The following is a 21,086-nucleotide window of genomic DNA, read 5'->3' on the forward strand; positions in this document are numbered from 1 at the left end:
AAACCCATACTGCCCCTTATACAGGCTGAAAGAAACAAACACTGCTCAAATCAGAGTGACAACCTCAAGCAAGTGAAATGAATGAGTTCCGCACGCTGCGCCCATCGCCGCCCATCAGTTCGCACGGCCGGGGCTGCAGCTCCGCTCCTAAAAGGCCGCGAGGAGGAAATGAAACCGCAGTGCAGAACAAAAAGGGGCCCCGGCGCTGACTTCAGGTACAAATTGCGTAAGAAATGGTGAATAAAAACAAAACGTGGGCCCTCAGCATCGCCCCCAGCACTGCCCGCAGCCCAGCGGCCCACAAGGGACGAACGGAACGAAGCCTCACAACAGCCCTGTGAGGTAGGTGACACTGACAGGGAATGCGTGGCAAAGCCGGGATTGAACTCCAGGGCTCCTTCACTGCTGTGCCCGTCCCAGTCCTCCTCCTGCACAAACGTGGTCCCCGCTCGTAGAAAACAAAAGCTCTGTGCCTGTGCTCCTGGCCGCCTGCAGGAGCCGCGCTCGCAGGCACACTGACAGCAACAGTGGTGTCCTGTGGTGCACAAGGACAGGGATCCGGCCTCCTCGGCGTGGCGAGGACGAGAAATCATACAAAATCATAAGAACAACGCAAGAGACAAAAAGTACAGGCAGATCGGGAACAACGAGTCACATCTCACAGGGTGCCAAGGCACCACGGATCCCACGGCGTCACCGGTCCCGAGCCGAGCGGCGCCTCCGGGCCTTTCGCCCCCGTGCCGGGCTGGGGCTGCTGCCTGCACCGGAGCCGTGGAGCTGTGCTGCCGCTGCTGCGACCGACGGCTGAGATCCGCCCTCCGGAGCTGGAGAAGCTCAGCTCTGCCCCAGCGCTGCTCCCTCCCGGCCCTGTGGGGATGGGCAGAGGACGGCACAGCCGCATCCTTGTGGTCCAGTTCAGGGTGAGCGGCGCCCAACGGGTTCCATCGGCGCTTCCAGTCCACGGCGGGCGGTGCTGCGCTGGTTGTTCCTCCTGGTGACCATGCACGGAGCCGACAGCAGGAGATCAGACAACATTAATCTTCTAGGATGGAGAGAGATGACTTCACAAGGGATAAATAGAACTTTTATTTAAATAAACATTTGTGAACATCTTTATACAAATTACAAGTCCCCACAAAATCCTCCGGCTCCGCCTCAGGCGCCGAAGCTGCCAGGAGGGCCTTTGAGCAGATCCACCAGGATGTCGAGCAGCTGGCTGTGCTGGTGGTGCAGGTCGCCGGGGATGGCCGCCATCTCGTAGCACAGACACGTCTCCACCATCTTGGAGAGCGAGACGCGGAAGTCGCGCAGCAGGCGGATGGTGTAGGAGTCGCCCTCCAGCACCAGGAGGTCGCTGTCCGTCAGGGAGACGGTCGCTCGCCAGCCATCGTCTTGGGGAGAAGAGAGCGGGTGAGGAGTGAGAACGGCGTGGAGCTGCTGCTCCCCACTGCCAGGGGCAGCACAGGCACTGCAGTGCTCTCTGGGCTCTACTGGGCCAAACCAACCCCGTGAGCACAGGGCGCAGCTCCAGCCTGTCTGCACCACTGGGCTGGAGCCCAACAGCAGCAGCAGCCAAAGTGCAGGGGCTAAAGCAGCACACACAGCAGGAATCATAGGATCACGGAATGGCCTGGGCTGAAAAGGCCCACGATGCTCATCCAGCTCCAACCCCCTGCTGTGTGCAGGTCGCCAACCAGCAGCCCAGGCTGCCCAGAGCCACATCCAGCCTGGCCTTGGATGCCTGCAGGGATGGGGCATCCACAGCCTCCTTGGGCAACCTGTGCCAGTGCCTCACCACCCTCTGGCTGAAAAACTTCCTCCTCATATCCAACCTAAACCTCCCCTGGCTCAGTTTCAAACCATTCCCCTTGTCCTATCACCACCCACCCTCACAAACAGCCGTTCCCCCTCCTGTTTATCTGCTCCTTTCAAGTACTGGAAGGCCACAATCAGGTCTCCCTGCAGCCTTCTCTTCTCCAAGCCAAACAAGCCGTGTTCCCTCAACCTTTCCCTCCAGCCTTCTGACCATCTCAGTGCCCTCCTCTGGACCGCTCCAAGAGCTCTGTGCCTTTCTTGTACTGGGGGCCCCAGGCCTGGACGCAGCACTGCAGATGGGCCTCACAAGAGCCGAGCAGAGGACAACCTGCTCCTCCCCACTGAAGCCCAGCCCGGCAAATCACTCCCCCAGGGCTCACCCCCAGGCTGCCCCTGGGCCCTGCACACTCACCTCGGACGTGGATGTCCGTGTCGGTCATGAGCAGCACAGCCAGCGGGTGGACCTGGGAGGAGTCCCGCACAAACACCCCTCCGTTGGACTTCACCGCCATGAAATACGTCAGCCAGCGACTGTACAGCTTGGAGGCCTCCCTGCACGGGGGAACCCTGTCAGCTTCTGCCTGACGCAGCAGAGCCCCGAGGCTTTGGGCTGCCACCTTCACACATGTGGGTCGCTCACCTGTTGATGGTGGACTTGTGAAGCAGAACAGTGCCGGCCTTCGTCCGGTACGCGTAGCTGTTGGGCTTGAACTTCCCTTGGCGGGTCACCTTGCCTTGTCTCACCTGGAAGGAGAAGAACACCTCAGGCACCGCCCACAAGCAGCCTCCCCACAGCTGTGTCCCGGAGAAAGATCCCACCTGGATGGCTCCCAGCCAACCTACAAGAACTGAGCAGTGCAGCCTGCTCCTCACAAGGAGGATCCAGCAGGCCCAGCACAGTGACTGCAGGGCGGGGAGCCTGTACCTGGATGAGGTTGGGGTAGAGTCCGGCCATGAGGACTCCCTTGACCAGTTCCTCCTCTTCACTATACTGGTTACATACAGATGAAGGCATGGTGCAGTCAGATGGGGAGGACACCAGGAAGGCTTCATAGAGGTTCTCTGAGAACTGCTTGACAAGGCCTGTGGGGAACAGATGGCATTGCTGAATCACCCTCTGTTCTCCCACCAGCAATGAAACGACCCCAGCAGGGCAGCCCCAGCTCCAGCTCAACTTGGAGGCTCTGCCTTGGCTCCAGAACAGACTTTCCTGCCTGTGGCCTTCTGCAGCCAAGGCTGCCTCTGCACTCCTGAATTCCAAAGCCAGGACTCATCTGTAGGCCTATCCCATTTCTGCATTCTGCTTTTCATAGAACCATTCAGGTTGGAAAAACCTTCTGAGACCCCCAAGCCCACAAGCCCACCCCCACCCTGCCCACGGACCACAGCCCTGAGTGCCACATTTCCACAGTTCTGGTCCCCCCCCCAACCCCCGGGCAGCCGTGCCAGTGTCCAACCACTCTTAGGGAGTAGGAGTTGTTCCTAATATCCAACCTGAACCTCCCCCTGTTGCAACTTGAGGCCGTCACCTCTCATGCTATTGCTTCTAGGAGCAGAGGCCAAACCCACCTCACTCCAACCTTTCAGGAGCTGTAGGGAGCAGTGAGGTCTCCCCTAAAGCCTCCTCTGCTCCAGACCGACCCATCCAATCCCTCAGCCACTCCCCATAGCACCGTGGCTCCAGACCCCCACAGCTCTGCTGCCCCTCTCTGGACACACTCCTGGGCCCCCATGTCTTTCTGACATGCAGGGCCCAGCACAGCACTGAGGTATTAAACAGGAGCAGTGCTTCAGCCTCTTCAGGGGACGGGAGGAGGAGGCAGCCTGTGGGACTCACCGTTGATGAAGCGAAGGCTGGGGCCGTACAGGTAGTAGTCCTGCAGGTAGTTATCCCTGGCACGACTGTCTCTGCGTCTCAGCACCTCCTCCCAGCCTGCCACAGCCCTGACGAAGGCGAGGTGATCGCTCCCGCTCTCCCTGCTCAGAACAGCCTTGGCCTGCCAGAGGGACAACAACGTCAGCCAGGCGACAGCCCCTCTCCCGCCCGCTTCCACCCTCCTCCAGGAGGTCTCCTCACCTTGTCCACCTCCGCACGGTTCTGCAGGCTGCTGCTGAAGGGGTCCCGGGTGAGGCAGGAAACGATGACGAGCAGAGGGTGGAGGCAGCGGTAGATGGATGCCAGGACAATGGCCTTCGCCAGCCGAGGGTCTGTGGAGATCTGGGCAAGGCGTTTGCCCAGGGTGGTGAGGGCTTCTCGCTGGTCCAGCACCCCTGCAAGAGTCGCACGCGAGGGCGTAAGCAGCAGCTCCAAGCAGGAGACAAGTGGCAGCCAGCTGCTTTGGGGATCTGCCAGGAGGATCTTACCGCGCTTGGATTATTGGGTGTAACCCCAGATACAGCACACAGCACAGGGGTCGTGGAATCTCAGAATGGTTGAGGTTGGAAAGGGCCCCAAAAGCCTCCCAGGCCCAACCCCTGCCATAAGCTGGCTGCTCCCCAGCTCTGGCTGCCCAGGGCCCAGCCACAGCCTCAACCACCTCCAAGGGTGGGCAGCACAGCTCGGGGCAGTGCTGGCGCCTCACCAACTTCTGAGTAAAGATCTCCCCTCTCCTTGAGCAAAGCAGTGCAGGAAATGAACCAGCACTACAATGTGTGCAGCTCTCATCCCTATCTGGGGAAAATCCTGCCCAGTCTGTCCCACAGGATCCTGTGCCAACTCTCACTTCCCACATTCAGACAGCAAACACGTTCCCATCACGCCCACACCAGGACACTGCATTTGCTCACCGATTTCCTGCAGCAAAATCACTGCTTCATCCACAGCTTTGATGTCAGGGCTGTCCAGAGCCTTGGAGAGAAATTCAACTGCCTGCAATACACAGAGGGAAAACAAAAGGTATGTTTCCCAGCGCATGGGAAAGCCTCCGTGAGCCCACTATTCTGCCCCAGGGCCATGAGTTCCCCTCCTTGTTTCCCCTACAGGAACATAAGCACAGTCCTCTCCACTCACGCACAGAGTCTAGCTCTAGACATACTCTGTAATCAAAACAATCTCTGTATTTTCTGGTCTTAACTGCTCTAGATAGCAGAGCATTTGGGGAAGCAAGAACTAGAGCCATCAGCATCGTGGACCGAGGTAAGAGCTGATCTCTGGAGCGGGCCCCTGGCCCACTGCATCCTGGTTCAGTTGGGTGCTTACTGTTTTCTCTGGCATGTGGATCTTGGCCTGAACCACCAGGTTCTCCAGCGGGGTGCGCAGGATCTCTGGAACCTGGTAGGTTGGCATCTTGTCCAGGCGGCTGCGAGGGAAGAGGTGATAGGCAAACCCCGACTGGCAGCGGCCAGCGCGCCCTCGCCGCTGCACGACGTTCGATTTGGACACCCAGACTGTTTCCAGGCAAGACACCTGGAAGAAGAAAGATTAGGTGTGAATGCTCCTGCAGCTGTCTGCCCGGTATACACAGAGCCTTCCTCTGGTCTGCAGGCCTTGGACACTCCTCACAACCGATGGACCATCCTGCTGAAGGGCAGGAGAAGCCGTATCATCCCCCCGCATCCTCGCACTGCCGGTCTCCAGTGAGCAGCAGTGCAGAGGCCCGAGGCACTCAGCACATGGATGGCATCAGGATGCCATCTGCTGCACACCCGCCCGGTCTCCAAAGCTCAGTGCTCCCCACACGGCCCTGGACCGGTACCTTGGTCTTCAGATCGTAGCGCTCCTCCTTGTGCGTGCCACTGTCCACCACGTGGACGATGTCGTTGATGGTGATGGAGGTCTCAGCGATGTTGGTGGCCAGGACAATCTTCCTGACACCAGGTGGAGGCCGTTGGAAGATGTTCTGTTGGTCCATCATGGGGATGTTGGAGTGCACTGGCAGAGAAAAACAGAGTCAGCCCTGCTGAGCTGCTTTGCTGCACAAGGATGAGGTGACTGGCACCGTCGGATTCCCATCCCATCCCCTTCCCCAGTCCGGTTCTTCAGCTTCCCCTTTTCAAAAGGTCTGTGAGGCAGGAGACAGCTAGCCCCACTGTTGCCAGGTTTAACTTGATCAGAAATGCATGCTGACAAGAGCCTGTAACATTTTTATATCCTATTTTCCATACCACGTATCAGTGACAGATTTCCAGCAACTGCACAAAGCAGCAGAGAAGCACAGGAATGTGCAGCTCTGTCAGAACACCTGCATTAATCAGCAACTGAGCTGTTCAGAGATGCACCCCTCTGACCTGACACTGAATACAGAAGACTGTTAAAGCAAGAAATCCAAAACAGAACAAAAATCTTTCAAGCTTTGCAGGGAAATACTGACTTGTTTTAGGTCTCCCTCCTGGGATACAGAACATTACATTCATAAGTAGAAGGTTAGCAACAGACATCCCACAGAACAGTCCTGAAGAGCTCTTTTATCAAGGCTCAGCATGCAGCTCCAGTGACACAGAATGCATCGGTCTCCTCCTCACCTAACTCTGCACTGCTGGAGGCAGACAGGAGGCCAGCTAATCTGATCACACACAGGTTTGGCCAGCCTCTGCTAGGAGTTATCTGTGCTTTACATGCACCTCTACGTACATCAGAGCACACAGACTCGCTCTGTATCTATGTGCCACTGCTGAAGGGGTTCATGCAGTCAGCTGGCCCCTCCTCCTGGCTGCTGGGGAGAAGCCAGGCCCATCTCACCTGGCAGGACGAGGTACCGGCTGTTCTGAGAGCCCAGCATCTCCAGCAGGCGCTGCTGCACCCCTTTGATTTCCTGCCACCCGGGCAGGAAGCAGAGGATCCCACCTGTAACAGAGCAAGAACACGTGATGTGGGAATCCAAGCATCCCTCCCCAGCTGGGGACACAGAAACTGCCTCTGCTGCACAGACAGAACATGCCCATTATTTCCCCTCAGTCTAAGAAACCTGCAAAGCAGGGCCCAGGGCTGTGATGCCCACTGCCAGCTGATCACTAAAGAAACTGCCATCATACTTCTGAACAAATGACAGACACAGCCATTAAGGGCAGTCCATCCCAGCGCCTGTGAACTCATTAGGTCAGAGTTTAAAACCAACAAGGAACAAGGCTAGCTGCGTTCTGGAAGTGAATACCTTCTATCAGCTTTAAAACACTGAAAGCCCTTAAAAGTAATCTGAGAATATCGCCTTCTTCACAACACCATCACCTCCTAGGGAATGGCTCTTGGTGGGATGGTTCTGCAGTACAGGAATGCAACCAAACAGTGCAGCACAGGTTGGTGCACAAATGACTCCAGCACTTCAGCCCAGCAACTGTATCTCGGGACACAATGACTGAGGCACCAGTGCAGGAGCAGCATCCAACCCAGCTTCCAGATATCCTTCTGGACTCCAGAAATAACTCTGTGTTATTTCTCACTCTGAGCTCTGTTCTCTTCCTCTGGTTGAGGCACGGAGGACTCAGATGTTGGCTCAGTCAGAGACTCAGAGTGAGGTCACATCACACTGCCTGACACCACGCACTGCAGCAGGAATTCAGGGTGGCCTCGCAGAACCCAGCACAGTATTTTCTCTGCCAGGGTCTGGGCTCTGCGGATACCACTTCTTTTTTTTCCCCAGGAAAAGTAAAAGGGAAGGGGGCAAAGCAGAACCTACCTGGTTCTCCGTGGGCGTCAATCTGGAGTACAAGGTCGGTGATCAGATCAAGATCAAGGACACATTCATCATCTGATTGCTGGATAAAACAGTAAGCACAGCAAGGTAACGTTTTGATACAGGCACTAAGGGAGCTGACAGGAAGAGTGCCGTCCCAGCTCTGCTGTTTGTAAATAGAGAAGGTTTCATGGGTGAAGTGATGAGTGGTGGCTGCCTCAACCACGGTGACCATGCAATGGTTGAGCTGAAAATCTCTGGTGATATGGAGAAGACAGGCAGCAGGGCTACTACCATGGATTGCAGGAGAGCAGGCTGCTCAAGGAACTGGTTAATAACAGGAATGGGGGTCTACCACTGGTGGTGACATCTGAAGAGCCACCTCTTAAGAGTGTAGGAACGGGCAATTCCAGCATATTGGAAGCCAAGCAAGCAGGCAGCCTGGCTGAAGAGGGAACTCCTCCTAGAACTCAGGCAAAAAGCCAAGTGTATGGGCTTGGAAGCAAGGTCAGGCCATACAGAAGGACTGCAGAGATGCCCTCTGCCTTCACAGGGAGAAATTCACATGGCCAAAGCTCAGAACTGAAGCTGGCAGGTTGTGATGGATAATTAAAGAAACGTGGTGCGTTTTTCTGTTTGGTTGGTTTTTACTTGATAAAGTTGGCCATCTCCAAACAGAGATCAGATAAAGCAGACATTTAATGGCTTCTTCACCTCCACCTTAACACCAACCCTGGGTTGCAGCACCACAACCTGTGAGTGATAAGCTCCCAGCTGACTTGATTTACTGCTGCAACTGAATGCAATTAGTCCATGGACTCCAATGGGATTCATCCCAGGGTCCTGACAGACCTCTCTGTTATCTGCTGGCAGTCTTAGCAATTTGGTCACTTCTGGTCAAGTGGAAGCCTGCTCACATTATTCTCATCTTCAAGAAGGGCAAGAAAGATGACGGTGGTAATCAGTACCTGGTCAACTTCTGAAGACTGCTCTAGGAGTTACTGAAAAAACACGTGCAAGATGCCATCAGTCAGAACCAACATGGGTTCACAACAGACCAGTCATGCCTTACTAGCTTTATATCTTTTATGACAAGGTTCCACTCCCTTCTTTCCACCCACTAGATATGGGCTACAGGGATTCTGGCAAAGCCTTTGATAATCTCACAGTATCCTTCTAGACAAAGTGCCCAGCATACAGCCAGACACACACAGAGCACGATGGTGAGGACTGGCTGATGGGCCAGGCTCAAAGGGCTCCAGGGCACACAGCAACATCAGGCCTGTGGCCAGCAGCCAGGTTCTGCAGGGCTTCATTTTAGGGCCAGTTCTCTTCAATACTTCAATCAACGACCTGGACACAAGAGCCGAGTGCACTCAATACATTTCTGGATGATACTGAACTGGGAAGAGCCACTGATTCCCTTAAGGTTAAAGAGGCCTTGCAGAGCAGTCTTGATAGAGTGCTGGGCAATCACCAACCACGTGCAATTAACTAAGAGCAAACAACAAATCCTGCAGCAGGGATGGTGTAATCCTGGACGTACGCAGAAGCTGGGGACAAGTGGCTGGAGTGCAGCCCCACAGAAGGGATCGAGGGGTTCTGCTTAATGGTAAGCTCAATAGGAGTCAACAACATGCCTGAGCAGCCCAAAGGGGCAGGGGTGTCCTGGGGTGCATCAAGCACTGTTTAGCTCACTGGATGAAAGAAGTGAGAGTGGTCACACTGTACTCAGCACTCCTGTGGCCTCACCTCAAATACTGTGTGCAGTACTTTGGGATCCACAATATAAAGGATATAAAAATATCAGAATGTGTGCAAAGCAAGGCAACAAAGAGTGAAAGGGTTAGAGGGCACAATTTATGAGGAGCAGCTGAAGATACTTGGTTTGCTCCACTTAGAGATTAAGGGATGACCTCACTGCTGTCTGCAGCTTCCTCATGATGGGGAGCAGAGGAGGTGCTGATCATTGGTGGCAGAAAGCAAGCGGCTGGCTCCCAGCTGGGTCAGGCAAGGATCAGGATGGATATTAGAGAATTCTTCACTCAAGAGATGGTCAGGCACTGAGACAGGCTGCCCAGGGAAGTGGTCACAGCCCCAAGTTTGCTGGGTGCTCAAGAAGCATTTGGACAACTCTCACATCTACAGTTCAACTCTTAGTTTGCCCTGTGTGGAGACAGATTTGGACTGAACAATCAGTGTGGGTTCTTCCAATTCTGGATACTCTGTGATCCCAGGAGGACCCGTGTGGAGGAATAAGTAGTGATCTAGCAGAAAGGTGCACAGATTCCCAAAACAGCTTCTGGAGAGAGCAAGTGCCTGTAGCTGGATGGCCTCCCCAGGACCAGGAACCTCAGGAGCCTGGTCTGGCTCCATCTGGCACTTGCTCCAGTCACAGCCACTGCCAGCTTCCTCTGCTGTGTTGTGAATATGCAGTCTCTTTCCTGTTCTCCAGACTTGAAAGATAGGTGACACTCGGGAACCTCTACTGAATAGCACCTCATAAGTAGCAACACTTCAAGGAAATTTCAGGGGACAGAACTATGCCACGTGTACCCCAGGCCTTCAAGTCCACCAGGTACAGAACAGCAGCTTTTATGTCTCAGTAATTTGGAACAAGTGTGTCAGGCCAGCCTACAAGGAGCAGGGTAAAAATCCCAGCCACAACAGAAAGAGGAAGGCGGCCCTGAATGCAACGGGACACCCTCAGCAAACCTGCTGATGATACAAAGCTAGGAGATGTGGCTGATGCACCAGATGGTTGCTCAGACACAGAGAGGAACTTCCACAGGCTGACAAGAAACCTTGTGTGGTTCGGAAAGAAGAAAGGCAAAGTCTCCAGCCTCAGGAGCAAACTCCCCATGTGCCAGGACAGGCTGAGGGCTGGCCAGCTGGAAAGTTGCTTAGAATCCTGATGGACACCAAACTGAACACAAGCCAGAAGGAGTTCCAGCTCCCCAGGCTGCACCAAACACCGCCAGCAGGCTGACAGAGGTGATCCTGCTCCTCTGCTCAGCTCTGGTGAACGCACTCTGCCCCAGGTCTGGGCTCCCCCATGAAGCAGAGCCACCAGAGCGAGTCCAGGGAAGGGCCATGAGGAGGATGAAGGGTCTGGAACACGTCTGCTGTGGAGAAAGACAGAGAGCCTGCAGTAGAGGCAACATAACCTGTATAATTATTCAATGGGAACATCCAATATTTTCTAATGAAGATGAGGGAGCCAGGCTCTTCTTGGCAGTGCCCACTGACAGGGCAAGAGGCAACGGGCACAAATAAAATGCAGAAAATTCTATTTAAGCACAGGAAAAATCCATCTTTACTCAGAGAGAGATTGAACATTGGAGAAGCTGCAAAATATCTACCCTTGGAGATCCTCAAAACCTCCTCCTGAGCAGCCTGCTTGGGCTGACCATGCTCTGAACAGGGGGCTGGCCTAGATGAACCTGCAAGTCTTCCAATCTTAAGCACTCTGTGATTCCGTGTCCTGCCACTGAAGTGAGATTACCCACAGCACACATCTGGAGGCACTCTCCAGAACAACGTGGAGCAGTCAGACTAGTTGCAAAAAGCAGCCATGAAGGAATCGAGTCATGGAAGACGAGGAGTGCCCGGGTAACACGGCTGCTCCAAGACTTTCATGCTGCATCCACACAAGCACACTGAGCTGTTAGCTTACTCAAACGTACACACACTTCATGCCGAAGAGGGGAAAAAAGCAACTTAAACCCAAATATGAAGCTGCCTTTACCCATAACTTAACTAAAACACAAGGGATACAGCTAAGCCAAATTTAGCTGGTGAAAGTTGACTTGGAACAAAAGCTAAGCGAACACTGCTAACGAACAACAGGAAAGAGGGACCAGTCCCAGGCCCAAACTCTCCCCCTGCTGATATGCCAGAAGCCAGTCCCTTGGCCAGGGGAGCAGCTGCATACCATACCCACCTTTATCTCATAGTGCCGGTGTCGGTGCCTACCCAGCTTGGCCAGGATCTCCTCCAGGTAGTACTCCTTCACCGGGTACATGAAACCCGGCACCTTGACCACAGGGCAATCCCCAAAGTAATGTGAGAAACGCTGATTGTCTCCTGTGGCGCTCATCAGGACCAGGCGCAGGTCGGGGTTGAGCTTCTGGATGCCTTTGAGCAGGATGAGCAGGAAATCCGTGTTGACATCTCGTTCGTGGACCTCATCGACCACGACGTGGCTGACGCCCTCCAGACTGGGGTTTCCCTGCAGCTTACGCAGCAGGATGCCCACGGTGCAGAAGAGCAGGGCTCCCCCCCGGGCTGGGGGTTTGCTCTCCAGCCGCACCTGGTAGCCCACGTTCTTCCTCATGTTGGGACCCAACTCCTGTGCCACACGCTGGGCCACCGAGATGGCGCTGATCCTCCTGGGCTGCGTGATGACGACGTTGCAGCGGGCGCCGCGTCCCTCCAGGATGTAATGTTCCAGCAGGAGCTGAGGGATCCTGGTGGTTTTCCCACAGCCCGTGTCTCCTGCTATCACGACCACGGGGTTCTGCTCGATGGCTGAGAGGATGGTGTCCTTGTGAGGATCCACAGGCAGCGGGTGGCTCTCCTGCCACGAGGATCCTCTCCTTTTCCAGAGGGCCAGCAGGTTCTGACTGAGGCGCACCTCCTCCGCTTCCAGCATAGGGATGTACGTCTTCCCCGTGATGGCATCGCTGATGGCGCCGGACTCCTTGCTCAGGTTCATCATGTCGTCAGCAATCCGGGGCCTGGACTCCCTGATGTCCACCGGATACTGGGAGAGACAGAGGAAGTTGTGAGGGACGGGGAGTTTGGTACCAGCCATCAGAAGGAAAAAAAGAAATAAGTGCCCCAAATGGACTCAGTCAGATGGGTTTTGCAGTGACCAAAAAGCTACATTCAAATCTCTTTAGGCTTTGCGTAACTCAGCCTCCAAATTCTCACTTTAAATAACCTCAACGCAGACTGCAACTTGAGCAGCTCCCTGCAACTTCCTTACTGTGTCTCCTGAAATCCAGGTTGGATATGAGGAGGAAGTTTTTCACCCAGAGGGTGGTGAGGCACTGGCACAGGTTGCCCAAGGAGGCTGTGGATGCCCCATCCCTGCAGGCATCCAAGGCCAGGCTGGATGTGGCTCTGGGCAGCCTGGGCTGCTGGTTGGTGACCTGCACACAGCAGGGGGTTGGGACTGGATGATCTTTGAGGTCCTTTTCAGCCCAGGCCATTCTGTGATTCTATGATCTGTCCTGACAGAAACACTGACACCAGTGTGTGAACTGACAGGCACAGAACTCTACCTTATACTCTTCAACTCAGTGTCTACACTGTATGCAAGTGATGCATCCACCCCAGAAACCAAACGTTTGATACCATCGAGTTGTACCACCACTCTCTTCACACTCAGGAAGTCCAGACGGGTAACTTGCACAAAATTTAAGTGGTTAGCTAGGTCAGAAATATTCAATCCTGGTTAAATTTAAAAAAAAGCCAGACATCCCACAGGAATAACTAAAAGGAGCAACAGTGGGTCAGGAATTGACAGGAACACAAACCAAACCATAGACCCAGATGTTCAGAGGATTGAAGGTCCGGCTGCAGATCAGTAGTTCTGGATTCAGGCTTCTTCAGAGTCACAAAAGCAAGCCTTGCATGCACTGTGGCAGCTCATGGCACGTATACGTGGAGGCAGACCAAGCACTCACAAGATGCTGCTGTTTTTCTACCTTTTCCAACCCTTGATTCAGCCACTTAGAACAGCTCATTGAGAAACAGCTGCTGCCTTAGGCACAGGCTTGGCTTCTTAACATACTCACCGCTGCTTCATTTATGGTATCTGCAAAAACTGTAAACATCCCCAGAGAGCTCCATCGTTCAGCTCCAAAGTGCAGCAGTGTGCACAGTGACTACTTGCCACCTTCCAAACATGGGCATTACTTCCAGTGACTTCAATTAGCTGCAGACATTTGTACCTGTGGTACACTCATCCTCATCTAACCTCAGCACTAACTCCTGCTTTGACAATGAATGCTGCCAGGGAACTCTGCTTCAGCTCCTGCCAGCCTCCCAGCAGGGAGAGGGATCTCCTGGGTGAGCACAGGCAGGTGCTGGGGGATCTGCACCCAGCACTAAATTACATATGCTAGAAGAGACACTGCCAAAGAAGATCTGCAAATTTACCAGCAGCTGGCACTTGTAAAGGAGCAAAGCAGATCCAGTTTTAGGGAAGCAAGATCTGCTTGTAACAAAGAATCCAGAGAAGGCCCACTGCACATAAAGGGTCTCCTTTCCCCAAGCCTCAACAAAGACCGATCAGTTTTGTGGCAGAACACTGAGCCATAAACTCCCCCAACACTACGGCACAGAGTTCCCAGCCAGTGTACAACTTCTAAAGTTAAAGGTGATCAACCAAAGGTGGTTCTGAGCCTTACATGATTCAGATAGTTCTCAATCTTACGCAGGGTTGCTTCAGGGACTTTGATGTGGCACGGCTTCCTCTGGTTCTCACCCAGCTCCCGGAGGGAAGTCATGTTATACATAGCATGGCTGAGTGGGTTGTTGTTCTTGTCCACTAAGCCCAGGCTCTGAGAAGGACAAAAGCAAAGAAGAGCATCAGACAAGATTGCTGCACATGTCATGACAACAGAGATGGGTCCAGCAGGTTCTGATGCGCCGACTGCCCACCCCAAACCCCAACCCCTCATGTCCTGCTTGTACCATGGCAAGGAACAGGACGTGGTCCTATTGCAGAAATGGGCACGTGGAAGCAAAAGGCTTCACTCCCTCAGCGCAGTGCTCACAAGGTCTCAATAAGACCCATCAAAGAAACCACAGCCACAACTGTAATGTGACAAAACCCTCCTGGCATGGGGTATTAACACTCTTGCTGCAGTCTTGGTATGTTGTGACAGCTCAGTACCAAGCCTTATGCTGTTTTCCTGGACTTCCTTTGATGGCTTTAGAGTCTGCAGAGAAACCTAATGCAGCCATGTTGCCAGATGAGCTCATCTATGAGAACAGGAAGACAGTCTGTCCTAGCAGACACCACTGAGGTGTCCAAGAGAACATCACTTCAAGAATAATCCCTACACGTCACTTTGTTGAGAGCTCAAAACAGCCTTCAAAGGGTCATCACAGGTTTAATACCAGAGGGGTACAACAGCAATTGGGATCGATTCAAAGGTTTGGAAATATAGGTTTACTGAGTACGAAATCAGAGGTAAAAAAAGTTTCACATGCCACCACATTAGGCTCAAATATGGTGAGCCAGGTGCAAGGAGCATCTCTGTGTGACAGGAGGGACGTGGGAGCCGGCTGTGCTTACCTTCAGCTTCTGACAGGCCAATGCTGCTGCTTTGTTTTCTGCCTCCACCTTACGACGGCCCTTGGCTGCAAAAGTCATTGGACAGGGCCAGCGCAGCGTCAGCTTGCAGATCTTGGTCTTGGTACCAACCGTACGGAACTGCATGTATTCCTGAAGCGGTGGGAGAGAGGGGTGAGAGCCCTACTTAGGCTGACTTTAAAATACACCCTAACATTTCTAAGCAGAGTGTTTACTGAACAGAATTCCAGATGCCCCATCCCTGCAGGCATCCAAGGCCAGGCTGGATGTGGCTCTGGGCAGCCTGGGCTGCTGGTTGGTGACCTGCACACAGCAGGGGGTTGGAACTGGATGAGCATCGTGGGCCTTTGCAACCCAGACCATTCTATGAGTATGAATTCCATCTCAAGCCCTTAAGTTGAGGTAGAAGTGAAAGGAGACAGCTGTGTGGAGAGGAATGTGTCTGACAGCACATGGGATGGAGCACAGCTAAGCACGTGGGGTCTGGAAAGGAGGTGGGTGACACACACCAAGGAGCAGAACTGCTGGATACTGGCAAGAACTGAAGTGAGGAAAGATTCCACCAGTGCAGAAATTACACAGTTCTGAGTAACACAAACTTGTATTTGGTGCAGGCAATAGAGGAAATGCCAACTTATCTTAGAAAACAGACTCCTTCATACAAACAACAGCTCCTCTATTGCCTGGACCTCAAGTAACAGCATTCCTGGTTCTCCTTTTAAGACATTTCCTTAATTCCCACCAAGACTTCTCCCACTCTTCAGGCTGATTTTTGTCAGCCTAATTAACCTCCCTTCTCCCCCCAATACCCAGCTGCCCAAAGAAGCATCCAAAGAGATTCCAACTGGAGCCTCTGAGCTTCCTCACTGCAGGTCCCAGGGCAGGGAGCAGCCAGCACCTTACCTTGACTGTGGAGGAAGAGGTTGCAATCTGAATCACTTGGGCCAGGAGATTTTTGGGAAGCGGGAACTGCGTCAGAGCACGGATGGCAGTGTTGTCATCTGTCATTTCGATGGAACTCCCTCCTCGGCTAGATGGAAGAGAACAGTTTGATACACAAATATCCACTCTATCCTCAGACCCACCTCACCTCAGGTTTGCTACTGAGCACAGGTAACCTCAGTCACCTGATCAGTCAGGCTGCTCTTACTACTAAAATCTGTCAATTGCAGAACAATCACCCTGAGCAGCATTAAAACATTACAGTAGTATTACAAACCAGATTGAATAAACAGCTTTTAACTGATTAAAACAAACAAAAAAAAACCAACAAGGCAGGGTTATTTCTGTATCCAACAGCATCCCTCAGAACAACCACCACCACCACCAGGACCCTACTGATTTTTCTCCTGTTGACTACTTGAAACGTAGTGCTCACTAAGTGAAACAAGCATGGTGATGATAAGGAGCAGACTTAGTATTGCCCCCAACATTTAGGGGATTAGAAAAGGATTCCTACCCGCACTGCTTCTGGAAACAGAAATCTCTTTAGGCCCAGGACTCCAAAGATGGCACTTGGGCATTCCATTGTGAAAACAGGCACAAGATCAGGCTGCCTCACTAACTCTCACATACAAAACGGCACAACAGTCAGTGCTGGGCCCACCTACAGGTCACACAGCAACGTGGGAAGCTGCAGCTCCATTCTGAGGAACTACGGGGTGCATCAGCTACAAAGGAGAAAAATCTCTCTCCTTCACTGCCCCGCATTAGCAGCTATCTGGGCAGACTCACCTCGCGTCTCTGCCGGGAGTTCGAGCATCCTGATGTGCCATGGGTAAGTAATCGGAAACATCGATCGCCTCTTCTTCCAGCTCTCCCTCCTCCAGTTCCCCTTCCTCTAGCTCCCCTTCCTCCAGCTCTTCTCTCCTCATGGCTTTGGGCATCCTGCCCTGCTCCATGGGCTGGATGGGGTCGTCGGGCTCCATCCGCCGCCAGCAGGTCGACAGGTCAGCGAGGGAAGGGCCGGACTTGGAGCGCCATTTGCCCTCCGAGCACCACCTCTCATCAGGGCAGCCAAGCTGGTCAGCCAGCAGCCGGTACTTGGCAGCGTCAAACAGCTCATTCCTGGGCCCCAGCAAACCCCAGCCCTATCAGAGAGACATGACAGTTATGGAGCAGCAGTGAGGAGGCAGAGATGTAACTGCAGGGAGCACCGCACACCTGGTGAAGGAGAGAAGGGAAGGAGCAGATCCTTCACGTCGCACAGAAAAGGCACCTTCAGGAACTCAAAGCTTTCCTCCAGCCAGCACTTAAGGAAGGAAATTTGTACACCAACCTCCCTTCCCAAAGCACAGCTGCCTGGAATTCTGTATCTCCTTAGAAAGGCTGGGCCAGGATCTGTTGGTGTTTTACAAGGTTTTAACTGCATTCGGCATCTTTTCGTCAAGGTCTTACCAGCCCACTACAATCCATCCCACCTTTAGCTCTCAGAGGACCCCTGTTAGATAAGGTTGTATCATTCTGTGCTGTAGGAGCGTCTAGGACAGCAAGAATCACTTTGCTGCTAAACTCAAAAGTCATATTCAGAGGCCCTCTGCCCCACTTAACAGTGCCATGTTGCCTGCACTGATGACCATTCACTTAGAGCAGCACTGGGGCTATTTCTACAGCTAGGACTGCACAGGGCCTCCCATCATCAGGTTTTCCTGCTGGTTTCAGCTCTAGCTGGCAAACCACACAGTTAAAACTTTGCATGCTTAATCTATGGTTCCAGGGTTAGTTGCTTTTTGCCTTTTTGTTGTTCGTTTTGGTTTTGTTTGCTTTCTAGTTCCAAAGTGAAAACAGTTCAGTGATTTCCCCAAATTTACAAAAAGCATACTGCAACTGTAGGTAGGATTGTTTCCCTTCAAAAACTTCCACGGTTTCAAAGACAGCCAGAAGCAGTGCTTTCACTGAGTGCTGAAGAGCAGGGATAAAACAACAGCGTGTGTTCAGTGAACATGAACTGAATGAGCACCAACTGTGCTGCAGGTAAAGCCAACCAGTGGAACAAGTTTCGCTAATCACAGGATTCAACAAACCAGCTGAAGAAACTGCTGGATTTGAGGCTGCAATCCTTGAGTTCTGAAGGCTCAGCTTGAAAACTAAACAGTTACTTCTAAATGTAGCTTTCTTGATCTACAAGCAAATTAAAAGTTCTCCTGCTGTCGGTGCACCTGCAGCACCTCCTCCAGGCTCCTTAGTAGGAAGCACTGCTCCTACTCCACAGATGAGAGGGAAACTCCAAACAGGCCAACTAAGAAGGCAAACAGGCAAAGACAGAAAAATTCAGAAGGGGTATCAGCAGAACAGGCAAGGCCTGCATGCTCAAAGGCTCATTTCATCAAGTTATGGAGGAAGAACAAAAGCTCACCTTGAAGAGCTGGCATGCAGCAGCTGCTGCTTGTCTCTCAGCATCGATCTTCTTGGTCCCATAGCCTTCTACTTCCACGTTCTTAGGCCACTTTATGTGCAAAGTGACTTTCTGAAATGCAAAGAACATCAGAAGCTGAACTCTGCCCTTTTAAAAAACCATTCCAAATCCAGAACTCATTCTACTCCTGGCCCTGCTGATGCTGTAGCTGAATTTCTCTAAGGCTCAAAGAGGAAATGTCCAAGGAATTCTCTCCTTTTGCTGCAGCAAAGATGAAAGTTATGACCTTGTTGCTGTCACGGAAACATGGTGGGATGACTCCCATAACTGGAACACCACCACTGAGGGGTACTGGCTCTTTAGAAGGGATAGGCAAGGTAGGAAGGGTGGGGGAGTTGCCCTCTATGTCAAAGAGTGGATAGACTGTGAGGAGCTCCCTCTGAGAAACAGTCAGGAACAGCCTGAGAGCCTGTGGGTTAGAATGAGGGATGGGACTCACAAAGGCCAGCTGGTGACAGGTGTAATCTACAGGCCACCTGAGCAAGGGGAGATGTTGGCAAGGCTTTCTTGTTTCAGATGCGGGAGGTGCTGTGCTCACAGCTCTCGTCCTGATGGGGGACTTCAACCATCTGGAGATCTGTTGGAAAGTCCACACGGCGAGCTGCAAGAGGTCCAGGAGGCTCCTGGAATCCATTGATGATAACTTCCAGGCACAGGCATTGGACAGACCGACCACAGGTGAAGTGTTGCTGGACCAGCTGCTCACCAGTGCGGAGGAGATGATTAATTAAAGGCATTAAGGTTGGCTGCAGTGAGAACACCCTGGTCGAGTTTGTGATCTCGAGAGATGTGGGCCTGGCAAAGAGTGGCATCAGGACCTGAACTTTGGGAGAGTGGACTTTAAGCTGTTCAATGGACTGTTGGCCGAGATCCCCCGGGATGCTGTCTTTAAAAACAAAGATGTTGAGCAGAGCTGGCTGCTCTTCAAGGATGCCTTCCTGAGAGCACAAGAGCTCTCCGTCCCTCTGAGTAAGAAAGCGGGCAGAGGAGGCAGGAAACCAGCATGGCTCAGCACGGACCTGCTGGGCAGCTGAGGGCAAAGAAAGGTGCACACAAGCTCTGCAAACAAGGCCGTGTCACCTGGGAAGAATACAGGGATGTCTGGACTTGCAGACGTGGGATCAGGACAGCCAAGGTGCAGGCAGAACTGAACTTGGTGAGGGACGTGAAAAACAATAGGAAGACTTTCTACAGGTACACGGGCCAGAAGAGACAGGCCAAAGTGAGTGTGCCTCCTTTGGTAAATGTAAATGGAGAACCAGCTTAAATGGACGAAGAAAAGGCTGAGGGACTGAATGAGTTCTTCGCCTCAGTCTTCACTGGCAGCCAGGATTCCAGTACTTCTGACGTCCTGAGCCCTGCATCCCAAACCTCCAGGTGGGGACCAGGGTGGTAAATTCCCCCCCCGCTGTGAGGACAGAGCAGGTCTGAGATTGCCTGATGAGACTGAACGCATACAAGTCTACGGGCCGGGTGGCGGCATCCCAGGGCTCTGAAGGAGCCGGCTGAGGTGGTCGCCGAGCCGCTCTCCATCGTATTTGCAAAGTTGTGGCTGTCAGGTGAGGCCCCGGATGTCTGGAGGAAGGGTCGGGTCACTGCCATTGACAAGAAAGGGAGCAAGGAGGACACAGGAACTACAGGCCGGTGAGTCTCACCTCCGTGCCTGGGAAAATCATGGAACAGATCCTCCTGATGACATGCTGGATCACATGAGGAATGGGCGTGTGATCCGAGACAGCCAGCACGGCTTCACCAGGGGAAGGTCATACCTGACCCATCTGGTGGGCTCATGTGATGGAGTGGCGGCATCGGTGCACAAGGGAAAGGTGACAGATGTCCTTTAGCTGGACTTGAGCGAGGCCTTTGACACGGTCCCCCACCACATCCTTATCTCCAAATTGGAGGGATGTGGACTTGATGGATAAGAAACTAGTTGAAAGGCCACAGTCATCAGATGGTCATCAATGGCTCTGTGTCCAGGTGGAGGCCGGTAACAAGCAGCTCCCCCGGGCTTGTCTTGGGACCGGTGCTCTGTAACATCTTTATCAGTGACAGCGATGACGGAATCAAGTGCACACTCAGCAAGTTTGCTGACGACACCAAGCTAAGAGGTTGACACGGTAGAAGGAAGGGATGCCATTCAGAAGGACCTCAAGAGGCTGGAAAAGTGGGCCCAAGTGAACCTGATGAGGTTCAGCACAGCAAAGTGCAGAGTTTTGCACTTGGGCCGGAGGAATCGCAGGCATCCATACGGACTGGAAGGAGCGGTCCTTGAGAGCAGCCCTGCGGAGAAGGACCTGGGGGTCTGAATAGATGAAAAGCTGACCATGAACCAGCAGTGTGCTCTTGTAGCTTGGAAGGCAAACGGGATCCTGGGCTCCATCAGCAGAGGGGTGGCCAGCAGGGACAGGGAGGTGATCGTCCCCCTCTGCTCGGCTCTTGTGAGGCCCCATCTGCAGCACTGCGTCCAGGTCTGGGGCCACCAATGCAAGAAAGACAGGGAGCTGTTGGAGAGGGTCCAGAGGAGCCACAAAGATGAGCAGGGGGCTGCAGCAGCTCCCCTACAGAGACAGGCTGAGGGAGCTGGGCTTGTTCAGCCTGGAGAAGAGAAGCTGCGGGGTGACCTCAGTGCAGCCTGCAGGACCTCAAGGGAGCCTTAAACAGGAGGGGAGTCAGCTCTTGGAAAGGGGAGAGAACAGCAGGACAGGGGAATGGTTGGAAGGTGAGGGAGGGCAGATTTCAGTTGGATGTCAGGGGGAAGTTGTTTGGTGTGAGAGTGGGGAGGTGCTGGAACAGCTGCCCAGAGAGGCTGTGGATCCCCGTCCATCCCTGGAGGTGTTCAAGGCCAGGTTGGATGGGGCCCTGGGCAGCCTGGGCTGCTGTGAGATGGGGAGGTTGGTGGCCCTGCATTGGTGGG

At 53.3% G+C, this 21,086-nt stretch overlaps 1 protein-coding gene across 1 annotated transcript in view; it reads right to left on the minus strand.

The window, feature by feature from the left end:
• Positions 1 to 1,062: 1,062 nt before the first annotated feature.
• The window catches only part of DHX30 (DExH-box helicase 30), a 30,879-nt gene continuing 10,855 nt past the window's right edge, over positions 1,063 to 21,086 (minus strand). Inside the window, exons 3-19 of the mRNA XM_010712218.3 lie at positions 18,110 to 18,220; positions 16,489 to 16,844; positions 15,658 to 15,784; positions 14,737 to 14,886; positions 13,844 to 13,996; positions 11,368 to 12,189; positions 7,428 to 7,506; positions 6,494 to 6,598; positions 5,511 to 5,686; positions 5,015 to 5,221; positions 4,603 to 4,684; positions 3,893 to 4,086; positions 3,653 to 3,812; positions 2,741 to 2,898; positions 2,456 to 2,559; positions 2,228 to 2,367; positions 1,063 to 1,391 (exon numbers count right to left, since the gene is read on the minus strand). Coding sequence (XP_010710520.1) covers positions 1,156 to 1,391; positions 2,228 to 2,367; positions 2,456 to 2,559; positions 2,741 to 2,898; positions 3,653 to 3,812; positions 3,893 to 4,086; positions 4,603 to 4,684; positions 5,015 to 5,221; positions 5,511 to 5,686; positions 6,494 to 6,598; positions 7,428 to 7,506; positions 11,368 to 12,189; positions 13,844 to 13,996; positions 14,737 to 14,886; positions 15,658 to 15,784; positions 16,489 to 16,844; positions 18,110 to 18,220 — 3,360 coding nt within the window. The 3' untranslated portion in view covers positions 1,063 to 1,155. The remainder of the gene's footprint in view (positions 1,392 to 2,227; positions 2,368 to 2,455; positions 2,560 to 2,740; positions 2,899 to 3,652; positions 3,813 to 3,892; positions 4,087 to 4,602; positions 4,685 to 5,014; positions 5,222 to 5,510; positions 5,687 to 6,493; positions 6,599 to 7,427; positions 7,507 to 11,367; positions 12,190 to 13,843; positions 13,997 to 14,736; positions 14,887 to 15,657; positions 15,785 to 16,488; positions 16,845 to 18,109; positions 18,221 to 21,086) is intronic.

The sequence above is a fragment of the Meleagris gallopavo genome, chromosome 6 (assembly GCF_000146605.3).
Source record: "Meleagris gallopavo isolate NT-WF06-2002-E0010 breed Aviagen turkey brand Nicholas breeding stock chromosome 6, Turkey_5.1, whole genome shotgun sequence".
NCBI lineage: Eukaryota > Metazoa > Chordata > Aves > Galliformes > Phasianidae > Meleagris > Meleagris gallopavo.